The sequence below is a fragment of the Anoplolepis gracilipes genome, chromosome 16 (genome assembly GCF_047496725.1).
Source record: "Anoplolepis gracilipes chromosome 16, ASM4749672v1, whole genome shotgun sequence".
Lineage (NCBI taxonomy): Eukaryota > Metazoa > Arthropoda > Insecta > Hymenoptera > Formicidae > Anoplolepis > Anoplolepis gracilipes.
Genome location: NC_132985.1, coordinates 945,017 through 965,368, shown reverse-complemented (window position 1 = coordinate 965,368; position 20,352 = coordinate 945,017). Strand labels below are relative to the sequence as shown.

The following is a 20,352-nucleotide window of genomic DNA, read 5'->3' as shown; positions in this document are numbered from 1 at the left end:
AAACGAAGCTATTTCGTCGCGTTTTTCATTTGCAAAATACCGTCATAAAGAAATATTTTACAATTTAGGAAGATCGAAAAAAGAGAGAAATCTATTTTTGCGAGACCAAACAAGTAAACATATAAATCAGAGATAATTTTAAACGATATTTTTTAAGGTATAATTTTCTTAGATCACTCACAATTTTGACGAATAATTAATTATGCGTATTACGTACTCGATTTGTACAAGGAAAATGAGAAATTTACATACATTTAGCATCTATCTAATCGTGACTAACGATACTTCTCAGTATTGTTTCGTTAAAAGAGATTCTGGGAAGGCTTTTGTGTTGCCACTAGAATTGCACTTTAGATTGTGTTTTTCAACGGTCATTTAACTTAGGGGGATGATAATGACAGATGACACGAAGATCATTCTTAGAATTCTATGCGCCGAGCAAAAAATATCCAAGAATCCCAAAAAGGAAAGACTAATTTCTTCTGCTGTGAATTAGGAACGCGAGTTGTTGAAACGTTATTAATTATTGTTATTATTATCCAACAGTTATCTCATACGTTTTATTTAATCATATTATGTGTCTTCTATTGCCATTTGTTTCAATAAAAAATCTTACATATTTAAAAAAATTTTGGTATTTATAAAATCATACTAAATAAGTCATAAATATATTGGAACCAGTATGCAATTAAATCATTTGCAAAAAAGCTATTGCTGAATGATATATGTAACATCTCTCTATAATATATAAAAAACACGGCTAAATAAAAAAGTATTTACAATATTGTTTTTTATTGAAATTAACAATTAAAGATGTCTAATATAAAATTCAAATTTAAAGCAACTATACTTAGGTTTTAAATAGACATTTTTAAATATATAGATTATTTTTGTAACAATATTAATAATCTCTGATAATGTGTCCGTGACCTAGAATTTTTTGCGATGTTTTATGTTCTATTTAAGTGAAAGTTGATTTTTGTCCGACTATCATTTTATACCTTTCAGGAACGATTCATGAAACATCGGTCGTTAAATTAAGAATTGCATTACCATCTTAATATTATGCAATTTTTATAAAGCTATAAAATGTATATTTTCTTGTTTGTGTATATATATATATATATATATATATATATATTTTTACAGGCGATGACGTATCCGATCGAGTATGTTGCGTTAAATCGAAAATTTGATCGAGATAGATGAATGAGACAATGGCATTTTAAAGTGAATATGCAGAATTATCAAAATGCATAAAGTTATAAGAAAACCGTCTTCGAGACAAGGAATTGCACGCAATATGCGTAGCAAATATTTCAGGAATATCTTGATTAGATATATTTGTATCGCATTAATTGTTCATTGCACGTTTTGCATTTGAGAACGATTAAAGATTCATGCAGATTAAAATAAATTAAGTATTCAAACATTTTCTCCTCTATACGACAAGATGAATAATGATACGATAGGTTTATCATCAATACTTTATAACAGAGGAATTTATCAATATTTTATAACAGAGGAAAAATTTACTATAGTTATATATATAATAATAATAACAAGGATAATAATTTTTGTTCTAAAAATCACAAATTTTTCACATCTTCAATTGTTTTAATAACGAAATTAAAATAGATTTCTTGTTGTAATAAAAATAAATAAAATATATATAAAATTTCCTTTTCTCTGTTATTTTGATTTATTGAAAAGTTTACAGATTTTACATTCTTCTTATCTTATACATTCTTATCGATACTTTTTTTGTATGTTTCATAAGTGATACAGAGAGATATGCTTAAAAAATTTTCAATTAAATCTTAATCAACTGGTCCCATAAGGAAAATTTTACAATTTCGAGATATTATTGAATCTTTTTCATGTTGTCCCATTAAATGATGACTGTCATTATCATCTGCATTTCCGCTCATCATTTCAATTAACGAACTCGTTGCAGCTTCCACCACCGAGGGAATGCAAATTAGATGTTTTGAGACAAGTGTATCTTCTACCCATTAACATGTATCTATTAATGCATCGGTCCATTAAGACGAGGTGGTTCCCCGGACTCTGATCATTAATTAACTTTGTAATTAGCATCTGATTCAGACTCGTATTTTTTTGCCCAGCAAAAATTTAAACTTATCGAAATAAAATAGATGGAAGCTTGTGTAAGACTAAATTATTATGCTTTTGAAAGTATAAATAAAACATCTGGTTTTTTCTCATTTTTCTATGTTCTTTCTTCTTTTTCTAATTAAATATAAAATTGATAAAAATTTATTTCTCGCGATTGATCTCTCTCTCTCTCTCTCTCTCTCTCTCTATTTCACTCATCTTTTACAGTCATCCCTACGATTATTAACTAGCTCCGGATTCTCGTGTTTCACATACCTGAATCACATGGGGGCATCCCCGCGAGGGCATCAAACGGACGATCGTAAAGCTGTAATTTTTAAGGACGGACGAACCGGCCCACCTTGAGCAGGGTCGTCGTCGTCGACGTGTCCCTCCGTCTCGGCTGATTTGCGAAAAGGTGGAGGAATGGCGCGCTGGTGAAGACATAAGTCTTTCTTCGCACGGGGAAGAATCGTTGACCGCGGTTTCTTCAGTCAAGGTCAGGCATTATTTTTTTCCTTCGCTTCGAGCGGGGCCACAATGATCTTTGAGAAAGGTGCATTATTAAGTCTTTGTTATCACGCGTTCTTCAGACCCGCGTAGAGACAAATAGGACAGAATTTTTTTTTATATATATTTGTAACACTTATAGTATATATGTATCCGAGTATATGTATATATTTCCGCCATTAGTTGTTTGACATAATTATTTTTCGCATAGATTTACGCAACATAATTAGATTTTTTATATATTTTGTTCGGACTAAGAATTTATTCCCATTGGACAACTCTTTCTTCTAAAATTATATTTTTTTATTTAGTATAGTATATTTACAATACTATTACAATACTATACATGAGGTAACTAGCGGTTGTGTGCAGATACTACAATGTATACAATTATTGATAATATAATGTAGCATTCAACACACATGTTCTAATATAAAATTTGAATATTATTTTTTTAATAATAACTGTCCGTTATATAAAAAAAAAAACTTACAAATCTTTCTTCAGTACAGTCTTCAAATGTATTGCATTATGTATTAAAACAAACTAAAATAATTAAAGTAACATAAATAACAAAAAAAATAAAAAAATATAGCAATAGTTATATAATTTTAAAACTTATTCCTACTATAAATTACAATTAATATTTTTAAAATATATTTAAAAAATGTATTATTTTAAATCTATGTTATATGCGTTCAGTAACATAGACACTGAACTGAAAATTTAAAACGCATATTACGTTTTATCGTTGCTCTAATTAATATTAAATCTGTCAAATACTACATATTTCATTTCGGTTTAAAATTATCTATAATCTAACATTTTAAATCAAAGTCTTTTTAAGTATGCAAATAGTATACATATAACACAGCACAAACATATATTCCCATAAATAACAGTCGAAAGAAATTTGTTCATCAAGTTTTCCAAACTCGCACGAAAAAGTATCTTGCGTATCCTTGTTTGACGCCGGCGTTATTCAAAAGAACTGTATTAGTGCAATTTATGTTTTTCAGTTACTATTTCAGTTAATCTAGGCATTGCTCAATATGCTTCATCAAAGCTGATAAACCCTCATATGGCTTTGCACATTTTGGACAGATTGTCATAGCACTGTTCTGTAATTAAGTTAAAATAAATTAATCTAAATATCCTAATGCAATTGTTTTATCCTAGTGTTTACAATTACAATCATACAAGGAATAAGTTAAACCAACCCTTAGAAAATAATTAAAAAAAAAAAGAAAATAGAACTGTGACAAATAACCATTTTGATAGATTTGTATAACATACAATGTATGCTTGTACATTTTTAAAGACAATAAATAACTATAACATATCTATGTTATATATGTTCTAAGAATGAAACAAGAAAATTAATAATTCTATTGAATCTAATCTGAACGTTTCCAATCAGTATATGCTTTATATATGCATATTATAATTTATTAACAAGTACAAAGCATACACACATTAGATTTGAATTAGATTTCAGAAACTATTGCTAAACTCAATTCTGGATCATTCCTGTGTTATGGCTCAACTTGATAGCTCTTTAAAACAACAAGAGATCATTTTTTTAAACTATAAATGGACTCAAATATTACTTCTAATATATTTATATTATTTATATAATAATCTAAAACAAACTAAAACTCAATTTTTACATGGTTCTTACTGAACATTAATATATAAACTAGTAAAGATATTCAAAATCTCTGCTAAATTGTATGTAGAATGATCTTCTAATTGTTTTGAACAATAAATATCATAAGCTACAGAGATTTTCTAGATATTAATTTAGAACATAGTGTCATGTCATTAGAAATACCCAAAAGAGAAGAATCCAACATTAAAAGAACACTCAGCAATGCCAACTGTACGTGAGCATTACGTACAATTGTAGAATTATAACAAAATACTACAATAGAGAAAAAAATCTAAATGTTTACTACATAAATAAGAGAAGAGCCAATTTCAGAGAAAAGAAGTTTAAAAATTTAGATAAAAATATTAATTAATCATTGCTTCTTTGGAAATAAGCGAAAAATTGGATAATTCCGATAATTTGACAGCTTTACTCGTGCAGTGGCATTGCTATCTCTCGTGCGTCCATTGCATTTGTCACTATCCTAATGATAATCAAAAATAGGAAACGGTCAAGTCAATTTCTATTTAGATAAGTATATTACAGCACACAAAATTCAAAGCCACTTACTGAATGTAATTGTTTGTTGAATTCTATTTGCTTTTGCAATTCCATGTCCAATTTACTTTTTTCTTCGAGCAAAGATTCCTTAAGTCTTTTTTCGCATTGGAAATCTTCTTCGTAGAGCATTAGTTGTGATCTTAATAGACTAATCTCTTCCATCTAAAAATGAAGATAATATTATAAAAATAATATAATAATAATTTATATATTTTTAATTTTTTCTAATATATATGTTTTACATTTTACTTCAATTTGCATTAGTCTTTACATAAATCAGTTCAAAATAAAAAAATTTACTCACACTTTGTGCAAATTGTTCCATTACTTCTTTAAATTCAATGTTTTTCTTATTAATTTCCTGTTCCAGATTATTTGTCTTGTCTAGCAGCTCGTCGCAGCGAACTTGTAAAAGTTTTTTCTCTTTTTGCAAAGTTTTCTCAAAATTTTCAAAAAATTGACTTTGATGATCGAGTGACATTTTCTCTTCATTTAAACTGATTTTCTCTAGCATCACAAATTTTTTTTCGTTACTCAACGATACGCGTTCTATATCCAAGCTTTTTTTCTGACTTTCAAGTGATTTTTTTTCCTCTTCCAGATTATCTTTCTCTTGATTCAAAATTTTTTTTTCCTCTTCAACCAATTGTTTCTCCCACTCAATCTGTTCTAATTCTTCTAATTTCTGCAAGTTTTCGCGAGCGGTATTATCTTTTAGAACATTCAATTTCGCATTTTCATCGATCGTTATTTCTAGTTCATATAAAATAGAATTGTAATCTGAGAATATTTTCTGAAATTGATTTTGCGATTTAATCAGAGTCTGCCTGTCTGAAATAATTTTCACTTGTTCATCAGCTAACTGTTTGCAGCAATTACATAATTTCTCTTTATATTGATAAAACTGCATTTTCGAATTATCATCGATCGTTATTTCAAGTGTTATAAGTACGTCTGTAATCTCTTTTAAACTTTTTTCTATGGTAGTAAAGCGTTCTATTTGGTGTATGTAACATTCAGTTAACTCTTGTAATATATCATTATATTGTTTTATATTTTGCATAAATTTCTGACGACTTAGACTGGACGACGATTTCGATATTTCGTGTAATTGAATGGGAGTAAGAGCCTACAAAATATAAAAGTAAAATTATCTATAGGCTTTATTCTGCAATTCAGTCACCTAAAAATATTTTTAGCAAACATAATAGATACATACACATTGCAGCTTCTCTTCGAGTAAAGCAATGGATTTTTTCAAATGATTGATTTCTTTATCTTTTGCTTCTAAACATTTCTGTATTTCTACCATTTTTACAGAAGTTTCACTATCAGCACAACTTAATGATTTCATTGCTGATTCTAATTCTTTTTGTACTTCTTTTTCCCTTACTTCTTCTAGTTTATCTTCCAGCGCTTTCTCAGCAAACTTTTCAGATATTATACATGTTATGTAATGTTTGCATTGTTCAAGATCCATTTTGGATATTGCAGTCTTCAGTTTTGGTGTAATTTGTTCAAGTTCTGTTTGAATAGTACAAACATCAGTGACATCAGATTGAGGAATTGTGCCAATTGTCTGGAAAAAAATTTACAAAATTAAGATATTTTATGTAATACATTTCTATATAACATGTTTCTATTTATATACCTCAAATCCTAAACTTTCATTATATTGCAAATGTGACAGTTTAGATTTTAATTCAGCATTTTCCTTCTTAAGGTGATTAACAAGCTCTGTAGTTTCCGCAAACTTTTTTTTATGAGTCTCATGAACCTTCATCACTTCCTCTTGCCACATTACTAAGGTATTAAATTGTTCTTTCATGGATGAAGTATTTTGTTTTAAGGTTTCTTTTAATTTCATATTTTCTTGCAACATATCAGTCAATTTCTTTTGCATCTCATCTGTGCTCAGTGACAAAACCATCGAGGCATAATCCTGCAAAAAATATATATTATTATTTTCTATATAAAAAAAAGCTTAAATACAATAATATAAAATTAAATAAAGTAAGATAATAATATACATACAACTGACATGCTTTTCTGCTGAATGTCAACATACGATGCTAATACAGAAGCTTGAGCTGCATCTACAGAATCTTTACCTAGCACTACAAAAGATAAACTATCTTCGTCGCTAAAGTTAAAGTTATTTGTTGTTGTTGAACTTATATTTAGCCCTGTGTTAACAGGCTCGTTTAACTTAAATGAAGGTTCATTTTTCTCAATGCGTGTGGAACACTCCACTTTGGATATCTCGTGTTCCTTTGAATCCATATTTCGATTGTATGTGTTTAATCAAGATTTATAATCAACCTGAAAAAGAAGTATATAATATGAATATATCCAAAAATGATTCAATATTAATATTTTTCTACGTCATCAATATTATTGAAAACAAATTAGCAGACCAAATAATACTGTAAGTAGTTCTAAACTTATATCAGTTGCATGAGAATAAATAATTCTATATTTTCCAATATTTATATATCTTTGTGTGGTAAATGAAAATTATGCTGATTGGACAGTCGTGCAAAATAATTAAATTTTTGCTTGCAACAGTTTTATATAAATAAAAATTGTATTATACCAATCAGAAGAGATCAAATTATGTCAGTCTCATATAATTTCTCTAAAAAATCCTGATTTATATCAGTCAATAAAAACAATATATCAGAGTTTTCCAAAATTTTCCACATAAAAGACACGTTAATTATATTCAATGTCTATCTACATTTATTTCAAATAAACTGCAACTGTATTTATAATTATATCAGAAACGTCATCCCTGTATCAAATCGACATACTTTAGCAATTTATCAGCGATGCGTAATCTTATGAAATATTTACTCGCTATATCGATTGTAACCATACATAAATGTATCATATAATCGTGGATCAAATAAAAAAAAAGAAACTTATTCTATTTTATCAACGTGATTTAAACATCGCGATTAGCTTAGATTAATTACAAAGGGTAAAGAATTAAAAATATAATGTAACAAATTTAAGCTTACCGTATAACAAAAATATCTTCAATTGCGCATCTGAGAGAGAAAAAGAAAATGCGTCGATGGACGCATCGATATATATTTTGTTCGTTCTAACCAATTTCTTTGCTTTGCATCTTGCCTCTTCCTCTCTCCGATCTAAATACGTATCTATTTCATTTCAAATGCATAAGGTGCAATTAGTGCAGATAGATCGAGCGGATAGATTTTCTTAACGGAAATAATATATGCATATCATTGATCGGTTTCCTTTGTATAAATGTTCACATTAAAATGAAAAATGCAATGTAATTTTACATCTTATTATCGGCGAAAAAGCCTGATATGCACCATGAACCGCGGGCCACGGTGCCATTTTTCGTATAATTTTTTTTCCACGTTATGCACTAGCGCCGCATACAACCATTTTACGGCCGTCTGGAACTACATAGTCCACATTCATTTTCGGTGATGATAAAACAGTTTGTAGCACGGACATGAACCAACCGGTTCATGCCCATGCTACATCCTACATTATTCGCAATAAATTGTAGATCAAATTGCTTATTCACTTTCACCTAAAAATAATTTGTTATTTTTCTTCACTCTGACAATAATTTACTTTTAATATCAAATAACCAAATAAATATTGTCAATATTCTAATTTTGTCAATAATATCTTGAATTTCTGTAATTTTTTTTCTTTTATTAAACTCTATTTTTACATTCTACATATTTTACAAATTAAAACTGACTTTATATAAAAAAATTTTCTTTCTTTCAACAATTTAATAATTTAGAATATTATATTGTTCTACAAATACAATAATAAACTTTTAGACATCGATAGATTTAATTACATAAATGGAATAAAAATCAGATATATACAGTGCCGGCGTTTGGGTCGGGCGACCGCCTGGGGCACCAAATTTTTAGGGGCGCTGCCTGTGCCCCCGAATTTTCATATGTGCGATCATAATAATTACCGAAAATTATTAATTGATATTTGTGCCCTTAAGTAGATCGCCACGATCATTTTTGCCCGGGGCGCCAGTCATGCTAAAACCGACACTGAATATAATAGTAATGCATTATATTAATTAAATTTGTAACAAGTGGCTCGATATATTAAACATTTGTATTTTTGATCTAATGCGTTCGATTGTAGTCGGCATCGTGGTGGAAATCGGTCGAGATGGGTGATATAATGCCATTGTTGTTTCTCATGATCATCGCTTCATTCGTCAGCTGCTTCGTCTACATTACGGAACGCATTATTTATAATAAAAGTTGTTTCAAGCAGGTTAAGTTAAAAAAAATAATCAATTACAAGTTAAAAAAAACAGTCAACTACAAATTAAAAAAATCAATCAACTACAAGATAAAAAAATTGATAAATCACAGAAAGAGAAAAAATAAATAGAGAATACATGCTGTTACGTACGGCATGTCTTGTTTAATAAGATATAATAAATCTTCTAATCATTTATTAATATATACAGCATTTTATTATACTCGCCGATTCTAATATATGGACGACATTCAATAACAGACGGAATGTAAATAATTAATCGTAAGATAATAAGTATATATTAGATAAGTATAATCACAAACATGAAATTGCATTAAAATATTATTTTATATCTATTTTTAATATTTTCAGTTTTGATATAATAATTTAAAGATAATAAATAGTGTGCAGATTATATTTTTGATTTTGAATTTGTCATATTATGTTTACATGTTTGCGATTTTGTTTTTATAGTATGTTGATTTATATACGGTAGGACGAATAGATGTCGTGCAAAAACACGCAGGCCGAGGAATTTACCTGGCAGTTGCTTTCAGAACTCCGGAGGAATAAAAGCGCGTGTTAGTTAAATTAAAATCATCAAACATCTTATTTATTGAAAGCAAAGTTTTGTGAATATAATCTGTGTAATAATTTTTTTATTTTATATAATTGAAGTATTTAATTATAAGGAAGATAGCAATTAATCGACCAAACTGGCAAATATGCTTGTAAGATTTTATTCGGTATTCGATGTACAACAACGTTTCGACTTTCGGTTTAGGTCCTTATCAAGTCTTAAAATTATCACGATACCTGTAAAGAATAAATTCGAACGTTAATTGCTATCTTCCTTATTAATTTTCATGGGCGAATTAAATTATTATTTAATTATATTATATATATTTATGTGTAGGTGAAAATGTGGATGCGTGTGTGCGTGTGTTTGCCATAAATATACAAAACACACACACACACACACACACACACACACACACACACACACACACACACATATATATATATATATATATATATAATATAAATATATTTAAATAATCAGATTATGTCCTTAAATATTCCCTGGTCTCAATATAAATATATTTAAATAATCAGATTATGTCCTTAAATATTCCCTGGTCTCAATATCGCAAGAAAAAAGACTTTGTGTCTATAAATAAAGAAAATGTGGAAGTACAAAAAAATAACAATCTTATCAAAGATAAGAACAGCTGTAAAAGCAACAAAGGATTATGGTTAAATTATTTGCCAAATCCTATAATCCAAGTGCAAAAATCTTTTCTGAATAAAACTAAATTTAAAATTCATTACGATGATGAAGAACATTTCAGATCACGCTCACGCGTGCGAAAAGACACATTAGATAAGACCGTTTTATGCAGGTAAGGAACATAATCTTTCTTTTATTTTTACAAACAATTTGTATTTTTAAGAGGGAGGAAAAGAAAGAGTTTATTAAAATTGATAAATATATTATAAATTATTTATATATAAATATTATAAAAAAATCAGTTTGTAAATAGACTGATGACCTCTAATCAAATTATAAAATTTTGCTAAGCTAGTTTGTGTATCTTGTAAAAGAAAGTTTATTTTTTTTGTAGAGCACGTTCTTCAAGCAATTGCCGAAACAGTGTTTCTTCAGATAAGAAAGATAAAATAAACAATAAATTTCAAAGGTATTTTATGTATACAAGTAAATTTTTTATATAAATCTATAAAATATGATTTTTAAAAATGATTATTTATTATTTTATTTGGAAAAAAACAAAATAGAGAATATATGAAATTATTACAAAACAGTAAAAATATTATATTTATTATGTAAAATAAATTATTCAAATTTTATTTTATAACAAATTATAAAAATTGACGAATATTTTTATTATAACATATAAAAACGTTTTTTTCTTATAACATTAGAAACATTTTAATCTCCGATATTAATATCATTTATTAATTCAATCTGTTTTTAGTTAAAAACAATAAAAATAAATATCATATATTTTGTTTAAAAAATGAAAAATGTGTGTTTAAATTTTTTTAAAATAATTTTATATGTAATAAAGAGAAATAACGAATCTATCAAATAATCTGTAATTAAATCATGTTTTTTCTTGTTTTGTATTTTATATTAAATTGTTGATTTAACATTAATACACAAATATTAATTAAGAAACATTAACAGAGATGTTACATTTATTTGTTTTCTATCTAGATCTCAGTCTGAAAACAGAAAAACTTCGTCGCAAGATGCACATGCCGGAACAGTATCACAACATGCGCATATTCGAAAAACTAGACATCTTTCAGCTAAGGTTAAAAAGCGAACATTTACAAGTATTGAGATGTGGGAAGACATGATGAGAAAGCCATACAGTTAGTATTTTGAAAATATTTATTGCTAATGTATTAATCAATTGTATTCTCTTCAGATCTTGGTTCGAAAGTAGATTTATAAATACTCGAAAGAATTTATTGGAAAATTTTCTTAGTCGTGCAATTCTTTTAGCTGGTACCGTGCCTAAAAACTTGGCAGCCAAATATCCGAATGTAGATAAAGTCCATACTAAAATTAAGCTACGAAAGAGTGCTGAACATATCAAAGTTCTGCCTAAAAAATCATCAAATCTTCAATCTGAGATAGATCCAACGATTAAGCAAAATGAAAATATCAAGAAGTCGATATTTTCTGTAATCAAGCATTTACCAAATGAAGTTGTGCCCATTTTGCAAGATAATAATTTATTAAATGCACGAGTTGATATTAATACAAGGTAAGCTAGAAAAAAGGAAATTAATGGAAATAAAATAGATATCTATTCATTAATAATAAATAAAGATTGATCTATTATTAGAATTGTATCGAATTTTTAATTATTAATTAATTATTATCATATATTAGCATATTATTATCATAATATTATTATCACAAAATCATTATTATATAATTATTTCCATATCAAAAAACATTTACATGTTAAATAATTATAGAATAATTGAAACGTTGGAAAATTGCTTTGCTTTATTTTTAAAATATTACAAACATTTTTTTAGCACAAACAATATTGCTGAAAATGATGAGCAAAATGATTATTTAAACATTGGATTTGAAGTCAGTTCTACAACTTCCATAACACCTTTAGATGACCTTTTGCTCCCAGCTATAACTCCAACAAAGGTAATGAAATGATATGCATCGATATTATTTATATTTATTTTAATCACTTGCTCAATATTGCATTTAAAAAAATGTTTCTTGAAAAGGTACGTTACTTAAAACGTGACGTGACTCATTATGATGATAGATTATCAAATAAAAAAGAAGATTTTGAAAATATTCATCCGTACGGATATGATTATTTGGAAGAAGTGCCACGTATAGAACGTAAAAGGGATGCCAATACTCCCAAATTGTCTTTTCATTTTCTAAAGCAAAATGTAAACGCAGATCAAAGAAGAATCATTGTAGGATATTTGATTCGTCTTGGAGTAAGTATAATGTAGCTTAATCAGCAATCTTAATATTTAACGGTTTATACAAGTGATATAAATCAAGAAAGTGATATTTAATAAACAAAAATAATTTTTTTATACTTATCAGCAATAAAACACAATGACAATTAATATGAGATATTTTTTTATCACGTCGATTAAGATAAAACAGATTTAAATTATACTAAACTCTGTTTTTTATGTCTAATGATTGTGACACTTTTTAGGTACATCTTCAGTACTCGTCAAATATTATCTATCAAACTGTTAAGTTATTTGACATTGCTATTGATAGAATTTTGGTAGACACGAATAATATACAGTTAATGGCTTTAGCGTGCCTCTGGATAACTCTTAAGCAAGAAATAACTAGACATAAAATACCATCGGTAATAAAATTTATTATCCAAAGAAAAGAGAATTTTTCTATTACAATATTAAATAATTTGACTGATATAGTTTTAATATAAGTGTGTTATACATTTTTCATCTTTTTAGGCGACTACGATAGTGGAAATGGCGAAGGATGTATACATAGGCCAGGAGGAAGATTTATTAATGTACGAGAGGAAAATTATTTTAGCTGTTGATTTCAACTTAAGATTTGCTGATCCTTTCTCATTGATTTTCTATTATATATTGGATGTAATACGAGATAATACATATAATATTAACACAAACAACATCTTACACATCTACTTCTGCGGTAGTTATTTGGTAAAAAACAGATATATATATATATATATATATATATATATATATATATATATAAATATATAAATAGTACATATAAATCATACAATATACGATTCAATTTTTATTGTAGTTAGTTATACGCACAAATAAATAAACGGTCCCTCTTTCTTATGTTATAGCTCGATATATCTATGTTAGATGAAAATTTATGTGATAAGCCGGTACATGTTCTGGCCATGGCTGCAACTGAATTATCTTTTTGTTCTATATATTCTGATAATATTGGTACGGCGGATACGTGGTGTCAATTTTGGAGACAAAAATATTCTCTCATAGAGTAAGAGAATTAATAATTTCCGCTTTTTATCTCGAACAAATGTATAAGTTGTATCTTTCTTAAACGACAAACATTTAACATTTTTATACGTTTTTATATATTATAAGAAATACAGAAATCTTTATTCACAAGCACTTAATGTTTAACAATCTGGTTTATTATGTGATAAATGTTTTACCAAACAAGAAGATAGTTATAAAAAAATATGTAATTATTGGAAAAAGATTAGATTCTAAAATAAATGGAAAAATATATGTTTTAATATTTATTATTTTTTGTATTCAAGAAAATATAATTAGAGACACATTTCTTTCTGAAAAATTAATTTTTTTATAATTGCAATTTTTTTTTAATTAATTCAGAATGTTTTTTTTCAGATGGGAAGAGATGGCGGTGACTTTTACGAAACAGACTATAATACGACAGGCTTTAGCAGATAAATTTAGTTCGAATATTGTATATAAAAAATATTTGCATAGTAAATGCGGAAAAGTTTCCAACTTCCTTCTCAATAAACTGGAAAAAAAGTTTGTGCAAAAATAATTAATATAAAAACAGATCTTATAATTTATCTTACATAAATTTATTTATTGATTTTTTGATAATTCTATTTTAATACTTTTATATGAACTAAATGGAATTGAAAAATGATTAATATAAAAATAGATCTTATAACTTATCTTAATGTTGTATAGTTCAAGATTCAATATTTATATAATTCAATATTTAATAGGTATCATAATTCTTTAAAAAGAGCTTGTATTTTGTTCTATCTGTCCCTTCAGATTTTATATCTGTTTTTTTACCAAATAACTACCGCAGAAGTAGATGTGTAAGATGTCGTTTGTGTTAATGTTATCTCGCATTATATCCAATATAAATAGAAAAGCAATGAGAAAGGATCGGCAAATCTTAAGATGAAATTAACAGCTAAAATAATCTTCCTCTTGTACATTAATAAATCTTTCTCCTGGCCTATGTATAAATGTTTCCAGTTGGAAACTTTCTTCTCGATAAACTGAAAAAAAACTTGTGCATGATGAAGGAGCAGATAGAACAAAATAGATCCTCTTTTTAAAAAAATTATGATATTAATTATTGAATTATATAAATATTGAATCTTGAACTAAATGTGTGATATTAAATATTATATTAAATAAAATAAATTATATTAAATAAGATTATATTATATAAATTTATTATATTATATTATTATATTATATTATTATATTATATTATATTAAATAAATTTATGTAAGAAAGAACACAAAAAAAGTTATTATATTTAAATTAAAAAGTTATTATATTTAAAAACAAAGATTATTATGAAAAAAAACCTTGAAAGCGTTCTATTTTTTAAAGAAATAAAACTGTGAATTAAATCATTCTTTTTACTTTTGAAAAATTTTATACTGTTAAATTCATTTTATTATGTTGACTATATAAAATTTTTATTGTATTTAATAAAGTATTCTTTTATCTATATATATGTATCTTGTATTTATCTTTATGTGTGTGTTAAATTCTTAAAACAATCGGTAAATCAGAACATGAAAGCCACTCGTGAATATACAAAATATTCTAGTATTAAGAAATGCAAATTGTAAAATATGCTTTTTGTTTGTAATATTTTAAAGATATTTTACTTGTTCTTCATGTTTGATATGATATCATATCGGTTTCTTTGATGTTTTAAAAATAGAACATTTTATTATACAAAATGAGTTGCTTAACATGATAATTTTAAATAACTTTTAAAATGCGTGTCGTACACAAGAATAGACATAAGTTAGTAACATTTCTACATTTAATATTTATCTTTAAAAGATTTTATAAAATTATATAACGAGAAATAGGATATAAAATAAAGTTTCTTTTTTCCGAATTAGTGAACATCGAACGAATCTTGCCGTTAAAATTGTAAAAGCACCAAATAGATGAATTAAATGAGTCAAACTAAAATGAGTAGAATTATATAATAACAAAATTGATTTATAAATTATATATTATATAATTAATTTTATTTGTAACATAGAATTTATTGCGATCAAAAGAATTATTAATAAATTTATCGTCTCTTTTTCAATTAATGTGGAATTTAAATGCATTTTTACAGAAAATATGTAATGACGCGAAAAGATAGACAAAGTCAGACAAAGATAGACAAAGGTAAAACATGCCCCTGCCGATCGTCAGATAGGCAACCCAATTTACTGATCGTATGTTGCGGAAGCACCTGTACGATCGACAATATGAAAAGTGCGATTAATATCAAAAGCGCGATCGACAATTTCGCGATTAAGAAGCTAATATTTAATTAATGTTGGCTTAACATCGAATCTTGACCCTTTTACTTATGCAATCTTTAATATTATGTTAAAAAATCTTTGCGATATTTGCGACTACAAAATTTTTAAATAAAAATTTCTCAAATATATTAATAATCTCCTGGTATGAAAAATGACTATTACATTGTGAATAATTTTACAATGAAAACATTGAAATTGAATTCTTATCGAATATGTTGACTCAATGAATTTCATATTATTGTATTATGTTCGTTCAACTTGTGTAATTTACAGTCGATTTTTGACGACAGATTTTAGAATCGATAGATTTACATATAATATTATGCATAATATACATGTAATATTATACATATAATGCACTGTTAATATATCTTATACAACTTCGTACGAAAGACCAATTCGTACATTTTTTACATTTTCATAATTAAGGTTTTAGATTTTTAATTTTTAATTTCTAATCATTTTTGTTATAAAGTTTTTAATTATTTTTAATTTTTAATATTTTTTACACATTGTGGCCAATATTGACCACCTATTTTCAAGCTAGTTGGACCTACCTTTTGTTGCTCCTGGCTATTCATTCTGACTCGATTTCTACGAGTCAGAGATCGAGGAAGAAGAATAACATCTTCCGGTTAATTATTATCATTGGCAAATAAAACGATTTATATTCGTTTAGGATCATAGGTATTTCAATTGTTTTGTGAACGCGTACCGTCATTCAGTCGTCAAAAGTTGTAAAAGGGAACGAACATAATCATGTATTTATACACCGAAAAAATTATATTCTAAATATACTTTATAAGTCCTCTTAATAGATATTCTTAATAAATAAGAATAATTTTTTTTTTATGTAATATTTTTTGAAACATCTTATATATAAATTATAAGTTAAAACTATTATATATACTTGTATATATATTGTATTTAACTTGTAAAAATTTTAAGAAATAGCAAATGTCCATTTGTAAAATTGTTTTTTGTTATAACTGGGATTAATAATCTCAATATTAATATAATAGTAAGAAAATAGTGCATTCAGTATATATTCTTACATGCTAAAAATATCTGATTGTGAGACTACTCTACTCTTTAGAGAATTTCTCTCTTAAACTAAGAGGATTTTGACATTTATTTTAAAGAAAGATATTATAAAGATAAGTGAAATATTCTTAAGCTGAGAAAATTTTTTTTCGGTGTATGTAAAATATATCAGCATGCATATTAACTCTTCTGTCGGCGGGTCATTAAATATCTGTATCTTTAAAACTATTTTATAAAATTCATAATATATATAATTGAAATAAATATTTCATACGTCTTGCATAAAATTGGAATATTATATATTTTTTAAATATTTTTCATTTTCTTTCAATCTTTATATACAAATAGTATATCTATTTTAACAAAAGTTAAAAAAAGTAAATAAAAAAATGTAAAATTTTCTCTGGGAATATAACACAAAAAGAATTTTTTTTATAATTTAAAATTATGTCATTGTCAGAGTCCACCATGCACGCGACTACCCCGCCGTCTGAGAGTTAAGGCAACGGATTTATCCACAATCCATCTACATCTACAATTATCTACATCTACATCTATAAATCTCTACACAAATCCGTTGCTTTAAAATAAAATAAGCTCTTTGTTACTCACCGACACTGATGCGCAACAACAGAGTTGTCGATATTGAAGTCGCAATGTCTGTAACATACAAATACAAAGTCCAAATTATAGCAGCGCGTCAAATAAATTAATATTCATAAATTTATTATTATACTCATCAAATTTTATATTCGATGTGTAAAATAATAAAATGTACAGATATATAAATATGGAATAATTTTATAAATTAAAAAGAAAACTATTTTTCAATAAAAATTTTTATAAGACTTATGTAAAAGTCTTTATCTATGACAATATACTTTTTTAATTTGTTTAAATCGCACAAAAGTAAAATCGCGCAATATTTTAAACCGTACAACAGTAAAACCGCGCGATAGTTTGACGGTACTCCCGAATTTCGGAACGATCGAATACCCCATTTCATCACGCGCGAGAATTATACTTGGAGTCGACAAGTCGGGCACGAGCTAACTCCGAGCAAAAGTTAAATCCGAAATGAAAGAAGACGAAAGATCGAGGGAATCGATCGCGAATGGGGTTCGCTCGATTCTCGTTCGTGATGCAGGTCCGCATCTCAGGCCGACTCAAACTCATTAGGCACGATTTCGGATGAGCATATCTGTCTATCATACAGACAGTTCACATGATACGTCATACGGCTGGTAGACGGATCAAGAGGAACACCCATTTCATGAATGTTCAACAATCAGAACATTTATCAACTGGATCGGACATCTTTACCGAGCGTAAATCATGACCTAAATCCTTCAGTCGACGTCCCTCATTGCGATACGTGTATTGATGGTAGATGGTGCAAGAAAAGGGACCCATCAACGATTTATTCCAACGATCGACCGACCTCTAATCGATTAGGACCGAAAGCTGGTGTCGAAGCAGACCATGCTCTCAACAACCGATTATCGAACATTAGCTCAATATTAACCGCGCGTTTATATATATTTTTCTATATTTTCTATACTGAACCTACATCTGCCTACGCGGCCGACATTCACCTCAGCCGCAATACTGAGGCGTGTAAACGTTGTTGCTCAGTAAGAAATAAAGATAGAAAAAACGCCAAATAAACGCCGATAAACGACATCGATTCGACATCTTCTTCGATCAATCATTTTTCACTGGAAAGCAACGCTGAGAGAATCCCAGTCAGTCGGCGTCAAATAAGATCCCCGAGACAGTTTCGTGATCGAAATCAAGATATATGAGCGGAAACACGACCGCGATCGCGGCGAAGCCGAGACGAATGTCAAAAGCAATAGCACGCTATGTCACCTAAGGTTGAATGTTATTATTTTATTTCGGAATTATTTTAGACGTATTTTAACACGTTGTGATTTATCGTAATGTTATTACATATTATTCGTATTATTATTACGTATTATCGTCGCGAGAAACATGTACGGCGCGCTCGACCTCGTGGTGACCGAACGCAAGACGCACGTGCCGGCGCCGGAGTAAGAACACGTGCGCACATTGACACTACGCCCGCCGGACTCGGAATGAATGACTCACGGCTATCACGACTCGTACTCACGAGTCACGTATGCCGTACGCACAGTCTCCCCTCTCTTACTACGGAATGCGTGACGTCAAGGAGAGGGGAGCGTATGCTCTTTCTCTCTCTTGCGCTAACAAATACGCATTATACTATTACGTGATAAAATTTGACGTGTTAAAATCATAGATTTTGGTTAAAATATTACATCAAGTGATTATAAAATACAAAATTCCTTAACTAAAATGATATTATCATTCGATATATTTTACGATTTCTTTAAATAAGTGTGTATGTGAAACGCAAAATATAAAGCACTTTAATCAAGCAAAGCAATATCTTATAACTTGCTACATAACTGTATAACGATTCTATTTCTTTATTATATTTATTATAATGAATACATTATAATAAAAATTATTATGTTAACGATTATTTGTGAAAAATAGAAATCTCTATTATGGACACACGCATATAAGCAGAGGTTTTGATATAGCAATATTTATCAGCATATTAATTGATAAATTTTTTATGCAGATGCTGCACGATTATTAGCTATTTATATATACCGATTTATCTATTGTAAAAATGATTACTCTTCATTTTATATGAATCAAAATTGTTAAATGATATATATGTGTATAATTATAATCCCCTGTACGTGCACGTGTTCCGATTATTATAATAATTACGTGTATTACAATTAAATATTATAACTATTGTTAATTTATTCATTCTGTACATTCGCGGAATTTAAGCTACGATTTATCTTTTGATTTAATCGTTGAATTAACATCAAAACTTTGTCTTTTCGTTAGGACGTAAAATCCTACTTTGCAAAATATATTTTTAATATAATTAATTATCTGCCACACATAGAATTAATTATATAATATATATTTTGTAATACATTTTTAATACACTCTCTTGTATAATATTTTATATTAAATTTTGTATCACACTTGAAATATGCATTTTCCTCCTTAACAACAAAAAAAACACCCTAATAAGATTATAAGATATTTTGAAAACTCAAAAAGAAAGATACGTTGAACAAATGTTTGCTAATAATAACAATAATAATAGTTTATAATTATACATATATGTATGTTATACTTTTCATAATACAGTTACACTATGTAGAAAATTAAGCACCTAAATAATATGCTGCTTTAAAAATTATAAGAAAAAATCTTAAGATGGAAAGACATGGTTTTTACAATGAGTA

The 20,352-nt window shown here is 27.6% G+C and overlaps 2 protein-coding genes across 5 annotated transcripts; one reads left to right on the top strand and one right to left on the bottom strand.

Moving 5' to 3' along the window:
- Window positions 1–2,774: 2,774 nt before the first annotated feature.
- Window positions 2,775–8,136, bottom strand: LOC140674501 (uncharacterized). 2 transcript variants are annotated; one of them, XM_072908079.1, is made up of 7 exons: window positions 7,864–8,122; window positions 6,875–7,162; window positions 6,492–6,782; window positions 6,060–6,419; window positions 5,145–5,969; window positions 4,850–5,002; window positions 2,775–3,749 (listed from the first exon to the last, which is right to left on the bottom strand). In XM_072908079.1, exons 2-7 carry the CDS (start codon window positions 7,121–7,123, stop codon window positions 3,660–3,662), a joined length of 1,968 nt encoding a protein of 655 aa, XP_072764180.1. In that variant the 5' UTR covers window positions 7,124–7,162; window positions 7,864–8,122; the 3' UTR covers window positions 2,775–3,659. The 2 variants fall into 2 exon arrangements, with proteins under 2 accessions (XP_072764180.1, XP_072764179.1); XM_072908078.1 differs by lacking the exon at window positions 2,775–3,749 and adding an exon at window positions 3,779–4,763 and having other exon boundaries at window positions 7,864–8,136.
- Window positions 8,137–9,630: 1,494 nt separating this feature from the next.
- LOC140674502 (uncharacterized) lies at window positions 9,631–14,771 on the top strand. 3 transcript variants are annotated; one of them, XM_072908080.1, is made up of 11 exons: window positions 9,631–9,774; window positions 10,191–10,530; window positions 10,753–10,827; window positions 11,367–11,527; window positions 11,661–11,925; window positions 12,206–12,329; window positions 12,416–12,640; window positions 12,871–13,032; window positions 13,142–13,360; window positions 13,519–13,676; window positions 14,054–14,771. In XM_072908080.1, exons 2-11 carry the CDS (start codon window positions 10,247–10,249, stop codon window positions 14,217–14,219), a joined length of 1,839 nt encoding a protein of 612 aa, XP_072764181.1. In that variant the 5' UTR covers window positions 9,631–9,774; window positions 10,191–10,246; the 3' UTR covers window positions 14,220–14,771. The 3 variants fall into 3 exon arrangements, with proteins under 3 accessions (XP_072764181.1, XP_072764183.1, XP_072764182.1); XM_072908081.1 differs by having other exon boundaries at window positions 9,755–9,772; window positions 10,244–10,530; XM_072908082.1 differs by lacking the exon at window positions 14,054–14,771 and having other exon boundaries at window positions 9,643–9,774; window positions 10,244–10,530; window positions 13,142–13,349; window positions 13,519–13,675.
- The last annotated feature ends 5,581 nt before the right edge of the window (window positions 14,772–20,352 follow it).